The sequence below is a fragment of the Mercenaria mercenaria genome, chromosome 19 (genome assembly GCF_021730395.1).
Source record: "Mercenaria mercenaria strain notata chromosome 19, MADL_Memer_1, whole genome shotgun sequence".
NCBI classification, from domain to species: domain Eukaryota; kingdom Metazoa; phylum Mollusca; class Bivalvia; order Venerida; family Veneridae; genus Mercenaria; species Mercenaria mercenaria.
Genome location: NC_069379.1, coordinates 10,385,891 through 10,399,322, shown reverse-complemented (window position 1 = coordinate 10,399,322; position 13,432 = coordinate 10,385,891). Strand labels below are relative to the sequence as shown.

Below are 13,432 nucleotides of genomic sequence, written 5' to 3'. Positions count from 1 at the left end.
TTTATTTTCAGAAAATTTTTGAAGATTTTCCTATGTAAAATCAAGTGACCCCTTGGGCGGGGTCAATTTTGACCCCGGGGGTCATAATTTGAACAAATTTAGTAGAGGTCCACTAGGCAATGCTACCTGACAAATGTCTAAGCTCTAGGCCTTCTGATTTTTTTTTAGAAAAAATTTGAAGATTTTCCTATGTAAAAGCAAGTGACCCCTGGGGCGGGGTCATGATTTGAACAAATTTTGTAGAGGTCCACTAGGCAATGCTACAGCTCTAGGCCTTCTGGTTTATTTTTAGAAAATTTTTGAAGATTTTCCTATGTAAAATCAAGTGACCCCTGGGGCGGGGTCAATTTTGACCCCGGGGTCATGATTTGAACAATTTTAGTAGCGGTCCACTAGGCAATGCTACATGTCAAATATCTAAGCTCTAGGGCTTCTGGTTTGTGAGAAGAAGATTTTTTAAGATTTTCCTATGAAAAATCAAGTGACCCCTGGGGCCGGGTCAATTTTGACCCCGGGGTTATGATTTGAACAAACTTGGTAGAGGTCCACTAGGCAATGCTTCACACCAAATATCTCAGCTCTAGGCCTTCTGGTTTTTGAGAAGAAGATTTTTAAAGTTTTTACTTTCTGTTGCCATGGCAACCAGAGTTCTGCATGGAATTCAATTCTTTGAACAATTTTTGTAGAGCTTCACCCATGGAACATTCCTGTGAAGTTTGGATGAAATTGGCCTAGCGGTTTATGAGGAGATGTCATTTAAAGTAAAAGTTTACGGACGACGGACAACAGACAACGGAAGCCTGACGGTGACTGATCAGAATAGCTCACCCTGAGCCTTTGGCTCTGGTGAGCTAAAAAGTTTGGTCTTAGTGGGGCTTGAACCTACACCCTCTTGAAAAATTACAGGTAGTCAAAATAGGTTTATGTTATGAAATGAATACTCTTCAGGAGGTACACTATTACGAGTCCAATACCTTAATATAAATTTTTTTTACCAACCTACCTACCCTAATTTTTTAGCATGTTACAGGAAACAAACATTTTTTTATTAGGCATATATAGTCTATCATGTCTATGAGGCAAAAATGTAAATGAAATAAAATAGAATGAAATCTGAAGAATTTTACTCATGATTTTTCTACAAAATTAATATCTTCTCAAACTTAGTTTCACGGTATCTTGAAATTTCCAATACCAGTATGACTAATATTTTTATCCATTTTCTCAAATAATTTTACAGTAACACATGCAAAAAATGAACCACACTAACCTTGTGACAAATCAAAATTTTAAAAAAATATGATAGATTCATTATAAAACTTTGCTTAACTTTGATTATAATTCTTCAAAAACAGAAATTATACAGTTTGTAAATCAGGGTTTATTTCTTATTACAATATTATCACTTTGCCCGAAACAGAACTTTTTCAATTCAACATGTGACTCATAAACGTGTTTGGGATTGTCATTTAGTTGATCAAGTAGTAGCGAATAGATATAGCAGTCCTTTAACAAACTGGACAATCTCACTGCCTCCAAGTTTCGATTCCCCGTACACTCTGTCAACAAATGATATTGGCACCTCCCCGATTGTGAATCCAAACTGTCGTGCACGTACAATCATCTCCATCTGAAACACGTAACCCTTGGAAACACATGCTTTAACAAGCTTTTCTAGGACTTCTTTTCTATACAGTCGAAAACTTCCAGTGATGTCGGAGGCACCTGGCCGTAACAGAATCTGAGTGAGATAATTGGCTCCTCGGCTGACAATTTTTCGCTTCAAGTCCCAGCCATACACACCACCATTTCCACTGTAACGTGTTCCAGACACAATATCTAAACTATCTGCCTTTTGTTTCTTGACAAATTCTGGAATATATTTTGGATGGTGCGACAGATCAGCGTCCATTATGATAATAAAATTTCCAGTGGCGTGTTTAATACCATGAATATAGGCTGTTCCAAGTCCGAGCTTTTTCTCTCTTGGTCGAAGAACTATTTTCTCCTTGCCATAGATTTTCTGAAGTTCCTCAGCGACTTCCAATGTTTTGTCTGGACTTCCATCATCTATGATAATAATCTCATATTTTATGTCACATTTTGAGAGATGCTTCTCGATCAGCCACACAATAATCGGCAAATTCTCCCTTTCATTGTACGTCGGAAGCAAGATTGAATATTTATCCTCTGCCATATAGCTGCAATTACTTTTGATTTTGTCAGTATCTGATCTCTTCTGAAATAAAAAAGGCTAAGATTAGCAAAACAAAATTAATACAATTTAATATTAATTCTTACAAGACCCTATTTGTTTCCCTGTTAAATAAACGGGATCCGGACATTTGCCCCCCAATAAAAAAGTGGACTGCTGGACATTTGCCCCCCCAGTTGAAATGGTAGATAGGACATTTGCCCCCCAGTGCTTATTTCTGAAACGGACATTTGCCCCCCAATATTTTTGCCCCCCTAGTGATTTTTTAGGAACTTGGTAGAAGATAATTATCATATTGTAGATAACAATGTCTTTGTTTCTTACATCATTCTAGTAGATAATTGCCAGATTAACAAGTTTGAGTGTTAAAAACATTGCACAAATTAAAAAATTATAACATTTTTATAAGATTTTTATAACTCAATATAGGCTATTATTTACCTTAAAGGTGGTCAATCACATTTAAACAACATTTAATGACATTTTTTACGTTTTGTATATTCTGGTAGAGAATTATTTAAGGAACAAAAAGACCGATTACATAGAGTTAGATTCCTATTTGAAATGTATATTTTATTATTTTTATAAAATTTTGTAATTACTCCCCTTTAATATGAAAGTATATAAAAAGCTGGGTATTTCTTTTTATTTCGATACAATGTCTAGTTTTACATTTGCATTTGATAGACATATCAACTATTGAACAATCTGAACCAAAATGCAAGTTTAAAAGCTGTGTGTAGCTTCTGAATTTATTTATTTCCAATCTATCTTGGTTGCGCAACCAAGATAGGCAAAGGGAGGTAATAATAATTTTTCAAACTTGCGTTTCTAATGAATTCCATCTAAATACATAATTTTTAATGCAAATATTTTACAAATATATTACAATATTTCTAATATTTATACATTTCCTTGGGCAAAGTATGTTTATCAAATTTATACTTATGATAAAATAACTCTATCTTTGTTGGGCAACCAGGATAGGAAAATGAAATTTAAAAAATACCTCCAGTGAAAATCTGATTTGTATTAAGTGTTAAGTGAACATAAATGAGTGTAAATGATCAGATGCTAAAGTTTCGAACAAATCCGTTACATGGCCAAAATCTGATTATCCACCTTTAACACCTGAATGTAATTAACATATTCATCAAATTTTTATCAATAAAATAGTTTTTTTTTTTTTACTGAAAATTGCCTTTTAGAGTAATTTTGATAATAAAACAACATAAAACACAGTATATCTATTGGCACATAGAACAAAAATATTGGGAGGCAAATGTCCATTCTAAAAATAAGAAGTGGGGGGCAAATGTCCTATCTGCCATTTCAACTGGGGGGCAAATGTCAGGTAGTACAATTTTTCATTGGGGGGCAAATGTCCTGGGGGGCAAATGTCCTACAATCTAAATAAACATGAGCACCACCTATGGGTGCCATCACTAATCAGTAATCTGCTAGTGCTGTTCAGCAGGTTAGTTATGTTAGTGAATGATCTGGTCACCTCAGTCTACAATAAGAAACAAGTAGATCTTATACTTCTAGATTTTAGTAAGGCTTTCGACAAGGTTAGCCATGAGAAAGTCGTACTAAAAATGCATGAATATGGAGTCAGAGGTAACACACTAAGATGGGTCAAAGGCTTTTTAGATAATAGGATCCAATCTGTAGTACTAAATGGCACTACCTCTGATGCCATCCCAGTATCATCAGTTGTCCCGCAGGGGTCTGTACTTGGTCCCCTGCTCTTCCTAGCTTACATAAATGATCTCCCACAAAACATTAGTTCCAAAGTCTGTCTGTTTGCAGATGACACGGCAATATATCTAACATTGTCATCTGCAGACCAATCTGTCACTCTCCAAAATGACCTAAAACTTCTAGAAAAGTGGGAGCTGGAGTGGGATATGGAGTTCAACCCCTCCAAGTGTCGAGTGATCCACGCCACTAGAAGGAAACATCCTATCCCTACCCAGTATTACCTACATGGAGTCCAACTTGAATCAGTCAGCTCAGCTAAATACCTAGGCATGGATATCTCAAATGATGTATCATGGGACAATCACATAATAGGTCAACCAAAAAAGCTAACCAAACCCTAGGGTTCTTAAGAAGAAACATTATGGTCAAATCCCAACCCATTAAGACCATTGCTGACCAGACTCTAGTCTGACCCCAGCCTGAATATGCTTCCGAGGTATGGTGGCCCCACACCCAAACCCAGATAGACCAAATTGAAAGCGTCCAAAGGAGAGCCGCCCGTTGGATCAAGACTGACTACAGCCTTACTTCCAGTGTAACAGATATGCTACACTTCCTAAACCTTCGTCGCCTGGATTTAAGGCGTATAGATTCTAGGTTATCACTCTTCTATACGATTCATCATGATCTGGTTGCTATCCCAATCGTAGATTACCTTACCCCAATGACCCGATTGTCCGCTAGGGCCCAAATCCCTAAGTTATAGGTAATTACAGCAACCACTGACTATCACAAGTTCTTTTATTTTCCGAGAACTGTGTCCCATTGCAAACAACTACCCCCAGTGCCGCCCACCCCCTACCTAGAGCAGTTCAGTGCCACAGTTTACAGTCTTGAACATGTCTCGCCCTAGTTATCCCGCTAACTCAAGTTTTAACCTTTTATTTCACCAAAGTAATTTTCTTTAGTTTCTTCCACTCTAAATTTTCATCACTATAACCTTTCTTTTATGATTTTGACGTGCAAAACCTCTACGTCCCCGCAAGGGGTTCGACGATCATAGAAGATAGATAGATAAAGCCCGAGTCACAACTGTGGTCTCTAGAATGTTCACAAGCTTTTCATTTGATCTTGCGAACTGACCTAGTTTATGAGTTTCGAATCTGTTCTAGAAATCATCAAGACAAACATTCTGACAAAGTTTCATAATTATTGGGTCACAACTGTGGCCTCTTGTCGCTATGACATACAAATGGTGAAATGTGTGCGAAACTAGTTTTTTTGTGTCGAACTATTTTGAGTACAAATAAACAGAATATCCAATTCGTGCTGAGCGAACGTATGAATACTATGATACAGACAGACAAAAAAACTGGCACAAAAAGTTAAAATATTTACATGTTAAACTGTTTAATTTCAAATGTTTAATATAAAGTAAAATCAAAGAGCTATAAAAATAAAATACAATAAAATACCCACCTGTCTACGTAGCCCAATTCAGCTGGTTCCCACTTTTCAGACGATGAAAATTCGGGTACAAATCAACAGCTTTGATTGGTTGGACTAACCGGAAATGTTTAAGGGAGATAATTCCCGGACATTTTGAACGACAAAGAAACCAAAGAGTGAAGTATTGTAAAATTCCGCGAAAAATATGATGATCGAAGAACTGATTTATGGTAACTAACGCATGGCAATAATCTGTATTGTATTATATATGGTTATCCATATTTGAATATGTACATATATCTTCCAAATACCAAACTTTGATGGTTGTTCGCAACTCGTCCCCATTTGCTAGGCTAGTCTGGGCCTAGTCAACTTATCTATCTATCTATTTATACTGCAGCACTCCTCGAAGTCAGTCCGTCCCCGTTTTGGTATTTCGTCTGCAAGATTTGATTTGATGAGGTTCCTCAACTTCATCCCCTCAAAGAACTAATATGAAATTAGGTGTTACCTAAAAGGCAGAGCTCCCTTGAAAACTCACCAGTGCCCTTAAAAACTAAAGGAGTGGTGTTGGAATTATCTGGAATTATAGATTCGTTAAGGAAGTTTATGTTCTATAAGATCTATTAAAATTATAAATATTAATGATAATTCGTGATTTCTGAATGCATGTTTTAGACTGCATTAATTCTTGACATGTGAAAACTCGAAAGATATTCTATATATGAGCCATGTCATGAGAAAATCAACATATGGTTTTGGGCGACCAGCACGAAACCAGACCAGCCTGTGCATCCGCGCAGTCGGCCCAGGGTCCATGCTGTTCGCTTTCAAAGCCTATTGGAACTAGAGAAACTATTAGCGAACAGTATGGATCCTGACCAGACTGCGAGGATGCGCAGGCTGGTCTGGGACCATGCTGGTCGCAAAGCCACTATGTTGATTTTCTCATGGCATGGCTCATATAATCAAAAGATAGTTTGATATAGATTAAAATGGGCACCAAGATAAAGAAAAGAAAGGTAATTGAGTGATTTCTGTTATTCTTATTAAAACGTACTGCATCAAAAATTTTACATGAATTATTTATACCCTGGAAACCATCACAATGATAACTCCTTCAAATTGAAAAGCTGAATATTGAAAATTTCAAACCTAACAGAATCTCATTAGACCAACACCAAATGAATTTGTCTCTTTTTGCGTGTAAAGTTTGGCAATGAGGACTTAATGTAAAAAGTTAATTTTCCAATTCCAAATTTAAATAGAAATTAGAATTTAACGTAATCCGGAAATGACTATTGTAGTTCTTTTAAATGTCATTATGGTCAAATTTTGGTTCTTTTTGGATGGAAGAATGTGTCCAACTTTTAGTAAAAAATACTGCTATAAGAGACGCCTTGTTCGGGAAAATTACAATCATTTACATGACTGTACAAAGCTTGTTTAAACCCAAAAGACTAGCAATTTTTAAAAGTTAATGAACGGCAGATCAGAATTTTACCTAGAGAAAAACGGTGTCTGGGTCTGCTATAAAATACACAGAATGGCAACTGGGTCTGCGTTCCTACATGGGGTATGACAGACGTCAGTGAATGGTAGAGAGATAGATAATCCTGCGTCATCTCGTGTTAGCATGTTATCTTATCAATCGTTATTGAATCAACAGACGCTTTCTGAAGTATAAAATTGGCGATATCGGGGCGAAATTTATAACTTCATCATGACATCACAGTACATTATGGGTTCTAACTGACCAATCAGAGAGCTGCATTTTCGAGTACCTCCCAGTTTCCACTTTGGTAAAACGAAGAATATTTACAATGAACATGTAGTGACTTTAGAAATAATTTTACACTATTTAGAAATCAATTAAGATTTTTCACTGCACATGCCCCTGATGATGCTACAAACAACAAAACTTTGAAGTTTCATTGAAATTTATATCGATTTAATACCTTTATTTTAGTTAAAAAATTTAGATTTTACGCAGGAAGTCTATGATAAAGTCTGAGAAAATGAAATCATTACCCAAGTGAAATTAGTATTATTCCGCAATGTTTGAACATGTTCAAATTATGAATAAATGGAATCGAGTCCATTTTTTAAACAACAACTGTTGATTTCTGACTTCCAATCATAAATTCATTCATTCCCCGTGTAGAAAATACTAATTACATTAAAAAAGCACTATTATCATTATAAACAAATGATCCAAAAGTAATCTTATTTCAACATGTTCAAAAGCGTTGCAACTTGACATCGGGATCAACAGACGTTCAATAGACCCTCTTTAAGCTCAGGGCAAGAAATGGTTTATATGCTTTCGAGTGCTGTTTCTATTTATTAGTCCCCTATGTTAAAAACCAGTTTCGGGACTATAGGAATGCGCTTTTCGCTTCCGTCCGTCCGTCTGTCCGACCGATGTCCGCATTTCGTGTCCGGTCCATAACTCGTCACCAGAAGGGATTTTAATATACTTGGCACAAAAGTTCCCCATGAGAGACGAACGTGCATCGCAAACCCGCCCCCTGCTCAAAGGTCAAGGTCACAATTGAGTCAAAGGTCACAGGGCTTTTTTTCCTGTCCTGGTCCAAACCCACACCAAAAGGATTTTAATATACTTGGCAAAATGTCCCCATGAAGAGCGACGTGCCCATGCGCAAAACCCGACCCCTAGCTCAAGTCAGGTCACAAGGGTGGAGGTCAAAGGTCAACAGGGCTTTTCCGTCCGGGTTTCCAAAACCCTCTCCCAAACCAGAAGAGATTTTAATATTACTTGGCACAAATGTTCCCCATGAGAAACGACGTGTCATGGGGCAAAACCTAGACACCTAGCTTAAAGGTCAAGGTCAAAAATTTGAGGTCAAAGGTCAACAAGGCTTTTTCTGCCCATTTCCTAACTTCCCATCTATAAAGGGGATTTTAATATTATTTGGGCACAAATGTACATCATAATAAAGACGATGTGTCAGCACAACTTTCAAACCCCTAGCTCAAAGGTCAAGGTCACACTTAGCAGCAAATGTTACATAGCATGAACAGGGTCTGTTTCGTGTGGCTCCATAACTCTGACATTCATTAAGGAATTTTAATATCACTTAGCACAAGTGTTCCCATAAATGAGATGACGAGTCGTGCGCAAACCCCAGACCCCTAGCCAAAGGTCAAGGTCACAATGGGGGTCAAAGGTCAATAAGGTTTTTTCCCTGTCCGATCCAGAACCCCTGTCATCCATCAAGGATTACAATATTACTTGGCATAAATGTTTCCCATGATGAGACGACGTGGTCATGCGCAAACACCCAGTACCCTAGCTTAAAGGTCAGGTCACACTTTGAGATCAAAGGTCAAGAGGATTTTTTTCCTGTCCGGTCTAAACTTGTCATGCAAAGCCAGGATTTAGATATCAGTTGGCACAAATTTTCCCCCTGGATGAGACAACAGTCATGTGCAAGAACCAGGTCCCTAGGTCAAGGTCAAGGTCATATTTAGAGTTCAAAGGTCAATTCAAGAATGATTTGGGGGACGGAAAACATTTCTTCTTCTGCATGGAGGGATTTTGTGTTAAACTTGGACCAAATGTTCACCACCAGAGGCACCCTTGTTTTTAGAATTACGTCCCTATGTTGTTCATAAATAGATTTTATTGTAACTTTTTATTACGGGTGGTAGAAAAAAAATCGAGACACTTTCTGTGGTACAGCATGCATGTTACATCCAATTTTTAGGTGTATTTTGACCATCTCTACCTGGTAAAGAGTTTCTTGGACTATATTATTTTAGATGTTTTTTTTTTTTTAAAGATTAATTTCCCTTTGTTGTTACTATAAATAATTTACATGATAAAAATTTTTTATAATCAGCCAAAAAAATTCAAAAATGAAAACAACATGGGTTTTTATATATAAAAATTTAATCCAAGTGTTTTGTTATAGCATATTTTTAAAATATAGTACAATATTGTTTATACAACATTGACAGATATCATTCATTATTTTATACTGCAGTAGAGAAAATTAGGTGCCTTCCAGTAGGGGACTTTGTATTGCATGGCAATACTTCATTCACTTGTTCTTATAGCTCTTTGATCCGCAGGTGGACATCGTGTTGCGTAGAAGGGGTTAAAATCTGCAACATGCTATACAATTTGTGGGTGTTGGTTGTTCCCAAAACATGCTCTCACTTTAAAATCCAATTGTTACATACACTGTACAATGTTTTCCATTTTCTTTTCAATGGATGCCGGGTTGTTGGATGGTGATTTTGAAGCTATCCAACATCAATGATGTAACCACTGCAGTGGTAAGATTGTTCCATACAAGGACCCTCCTTGGGAAGAATAAATGAAATAATTAAAAAAAGCAGGAATCAGAATTGTTGAATTTATTGTTAATAAACAATTAATATAAGAAATTGTAAAGATAAACTATGTCTATGAGATACATTGCTCTTTTATGGAAAGCTAGAATCAGACTGAACCATCTGGAACCATCTGGAAGTAACATTTGACAGTCCAAATATATTATCAAAACACACACAAAAAAAATACACCAACTTTACCAACGTACAAGTTTTGGACCTGTTACCTTAAACAAACATTTTTTTGCCAGAAAATTTAATTCATGCAGATTCCAGTAATTATAGCTCATTCAGCCAATTAATGTATCCTGCCTGTACTTTAACTGATATTGTAAAATCAGAAGTTTTTGCTAAAGATAAATTGTACTAATAAGGATGAGAGGCCCTGTTACGCAAAATACTGGTCTCGCAAAATTGCAGTTATTATTCAATACAGTCTTGCATATTTCACAAGATGGCCTTGCAAACTAATTCTAATTTTAAAAAATAGCCAAACATTTTAATCTCACAAAAATATTTGATTTTACAGTAAATGGTTGACAGAGATATTCAAATCAAAGGTCATACCTGATTTTTAAAGATAAGGGCAATGGTGTAATAAATACACAATTTGCTTAAGGGATGTTATAAGAAGATTAATTTGGAACTAAATCTGTCAAATGTGTCAGTTTAGGGGACAAGGGGCCAGTTTTGACAGGTTAGTGTGGGTCTTTTTAGTTGCTGTTTAAATTTTTAATCAATAAATCAAATCATTTTATCACCAGTGTTATAAAAGTAAATTTTTTGGACAGGTGAAGCCTGCAGGGCTTGAATATTGTATATTCAAAAATCAAATGAAATGTGTATTTTGAAATACATGTTTGTGTTATTTATATAGAATAATTTTTAAAGGCACTGACCTCTAGATTTTAGCTAAAAATGATCTTTCTTTAATTCAGTTGAAGTTTAGTCATATTTTGAACATTATGATTAGAGTATGGGTTTTTGTTTCTAAACTATCTTAGAAATGCCAAATCAAGAAAAAAGTTTTGTCAGCGTTTGGAATCAAACCGGGGCCTACATGGCTATAAAAACTTTTCCGCAGTCTTCACCTATACCGCCACAGAGCAATATGACTTTCATGTACATTGTGTGAATTATATAGATATTTACAGTTCAGACAGTTTACCTGGAGTAAAGCATTACAAACGCTTTTCAATTTTCAGTGAAAAAAATAGTAAAAACAACTAAATCTCATGTGTTTCCATGGGTGGACGGACGTTTTGGCCTGGACATTTCGGCCTAGGATGTTTTGGCCAGAAGTTTTTTTTTGATAGGACAATTTGGCCAAAACATGCAAAATATGGTCTGGAGATTGTTTTGGAATCACATATTCGCAGATACTTTTTGTATGAAATTTCCATTTAAATGATCCACTATTAACATCTTCTTCAGATTACATATTCACCGTTTCTAATAATTATTCAAGACCATATTTTACATGTTATGGAAATAAAATTTAATTTTGGCCAAAACATCCTACCCAAAAAATTTGACTGGCCAAAAGATCCTAGGCTGAAACGTCCTGGCCAAAACATCCGCTGGCCGAAACATATCTACACATACCTAATGTTTTAAAGCTTTTCTACGAAATAAATTTCCTGATACCTAATTTTTTTTCTTCTTTGTTGTCATACTGTCAGGAGTGCCTTTAAACATGTTTAAGGGACTAAAACTGAATGCAAGTTCTTAACTTTTGTATGTATAAATCCTGAAATTGGGATATTAACCTTTACCCAGCTAAATTTCTAAAATGAACTGGTCCATCATTCAATTTAGGCAGTACCACATCATTCAGAGGGGTGTTCACTGAAAATTCACTGACTGTTCGGGAAGGCAGAATTACTGGCAGCAGGCTAAAGGTTTGGAATATCCCTTAAACAGAGCTGATAAAATGCTCTGCTTTGTACAACTGAACATAGACCTAGAAAAACTTTTCTTAATGAAAATTCTTTCCCAAATTTGTAAATACTAAGCTATTATTGAATATTCAAATCCCCATCTCTCCTTATCCAGAATACATATTTCTATTCATAAACAAACATTATGAAAAGCCTTTGTTCCCACCAGATGTATCCAAATTTTGACCAATTGACAGCCACCCTAAACCAATACATAATTGGCCTCCAATGGTTGCCCTAGGGGCCAGAGGGATTATAAATGCCTTTATGATGTAATATTTACAATTGTACTTATTATAGTGAAAGGACAGCTTGGGTGCTGTTAACTCTGATATTTTTGTAGTATGGTTGAAATGATCAGTCAGGGGTGTAACTGTTTTAAGTTATGTAACCTATTTCGGTTATTTTTTTTCAAGCATTTTATAACCTGTATAAGTTATAAAATATAAGTTAACTCAGGTAAGTTATTCAAAAAAAGTCTTTTGCTGTTCTCACAAAGTGACCTATACAGTGAAATAAGTAACATTATGTCGTTATTCTCTTTTAGTCTGATCATGTCCTGATTTAAGCATAATGGAATACTAAGAGTTTTATAGCTTTAAACCTTTTGTGTAAATCTTTATCAGCCTTGTGTAAAAATATTTACTGCATAGCTGGACAGATAAGAGTTCAGGATTCAGGAAATAATTGCATTAGTCACATTCAAAATGAGGAATTGGCACAGGAGGGCTTTGTAATATTTTATGATAACTGAAACAAGTTAAGAATATATAAGCAATAACTCAAATGGGTTATAAACTGCAATAACTTGAAACAGTTACACCCCTGGCTGATGATATTTTTTGCTTTGTTGGTGTCTCAAATTCTGAGCGATGAAGTTATTTACTTTGAGATTACCAGTCTTAAAAATGATACTTCGTACACAGGCTTAGGGAAGAGACTTAACCCTTATCATGCTGAATACGTTTGATTCTGCCTTTGTGACCTGTGCAGATTATGATCAGACTGCACATCTGTTTGCCACTCAGTGTCTTTTTGGTATATATTAATATAATATTAATATTATATAATATATATTGGTATATTTTAATAGTTAATGGTACTGTCCAAATTGAAAGATAGACGATTAAACTTTAACAGGGTAAGGGTTAAAATGTTCTTTGAGATTTTGATACAAGTGTGTTTACGGTGACTGTAGGACATTTGCCCCCCAGGACTTTGCACCCCCCCCCCCAATGAAAAATGAACTACCGGACGTTTGCCCCCCAGTTAAATGGCAGATAGGACTTTGCCGTCCACATCTTATTTTAGAAGGGACATTGCCCCCCAATATTTTTGTCCTAGTGCCAGTACGAGCTTTTATGTTTTAAAAATTATCAAAATTACTCTAAAAGGCAATTTTTCAGTAAAAAAAAGTATTTCATTGATAAAAATTGATGAATAGTTATTACATTCGGGGTTTTAAGGTAAATAAAAGCATATTATTGAGTTATAAAAGTGCCATAACAATGTTATAATTTTTTAATTTTTGTGCAATGTTTTTAACACTCAGACTTGTTAATTTGGCAATTATCTACTAGAAAGAGTTCAAGTTTTATTTTGATTTTTTGTCAAAGTTTTTTTTGTTTATTATATCCTTTGCTGAACGGTCAGTGTTGCTACTGTCGGTACAAGTTTCATGTGGATGTTTTATTAGCATTCATGCAATGATATTTCATAATTAGTAATTGCTGTAAAATTGGGTATATTTATGCACAAGAAA

The 13,432-nt window shown here is 35.6% G+C and overlaps 1 protein-coding gene across 1 annotated transcript; it reads right to left on the bottom strand.

Annotated features, from left to right (window-relative positions):
• Positions 1 to 1,107: 1,107 nt before the first annotated feature.
• On the bottom strand, positions 1,108 to 5,482 carry LOC123542436 (dolichol-phosphate mannosyltransferase subunit 1-like). The gene is made up of 2 exons (XM_045328304.2): positions 5,399 to 5,482; positions 1,108 to 2,239 (listed from the first exon to the last, which is right to left on the bottom strand). Exon 2 carries the CDS (start codon positions 2,195 to 2,197, stop codon positions 1,478 to 1,480), a length of 720 nt encoding a protein of 239 aa, XP_045184239.1. The 5' UTR covers positions 2,198 to 2,239; positions 5,399 to 5,482; the 3' UTR covers positions 1,108 to 1,477.
• Positions 5,483 to 13,432: the final 7,950 nt, after the last annotated feature.

Coding starts and splice junctions, on each gene's coding strand:
- LOC123542436 (XM_045328304.2), bottom strand. CDS start 2,197: ATGGCAGAGGATAAATATTCAATCTTGCTTCCGACGTACAATGAAAGG.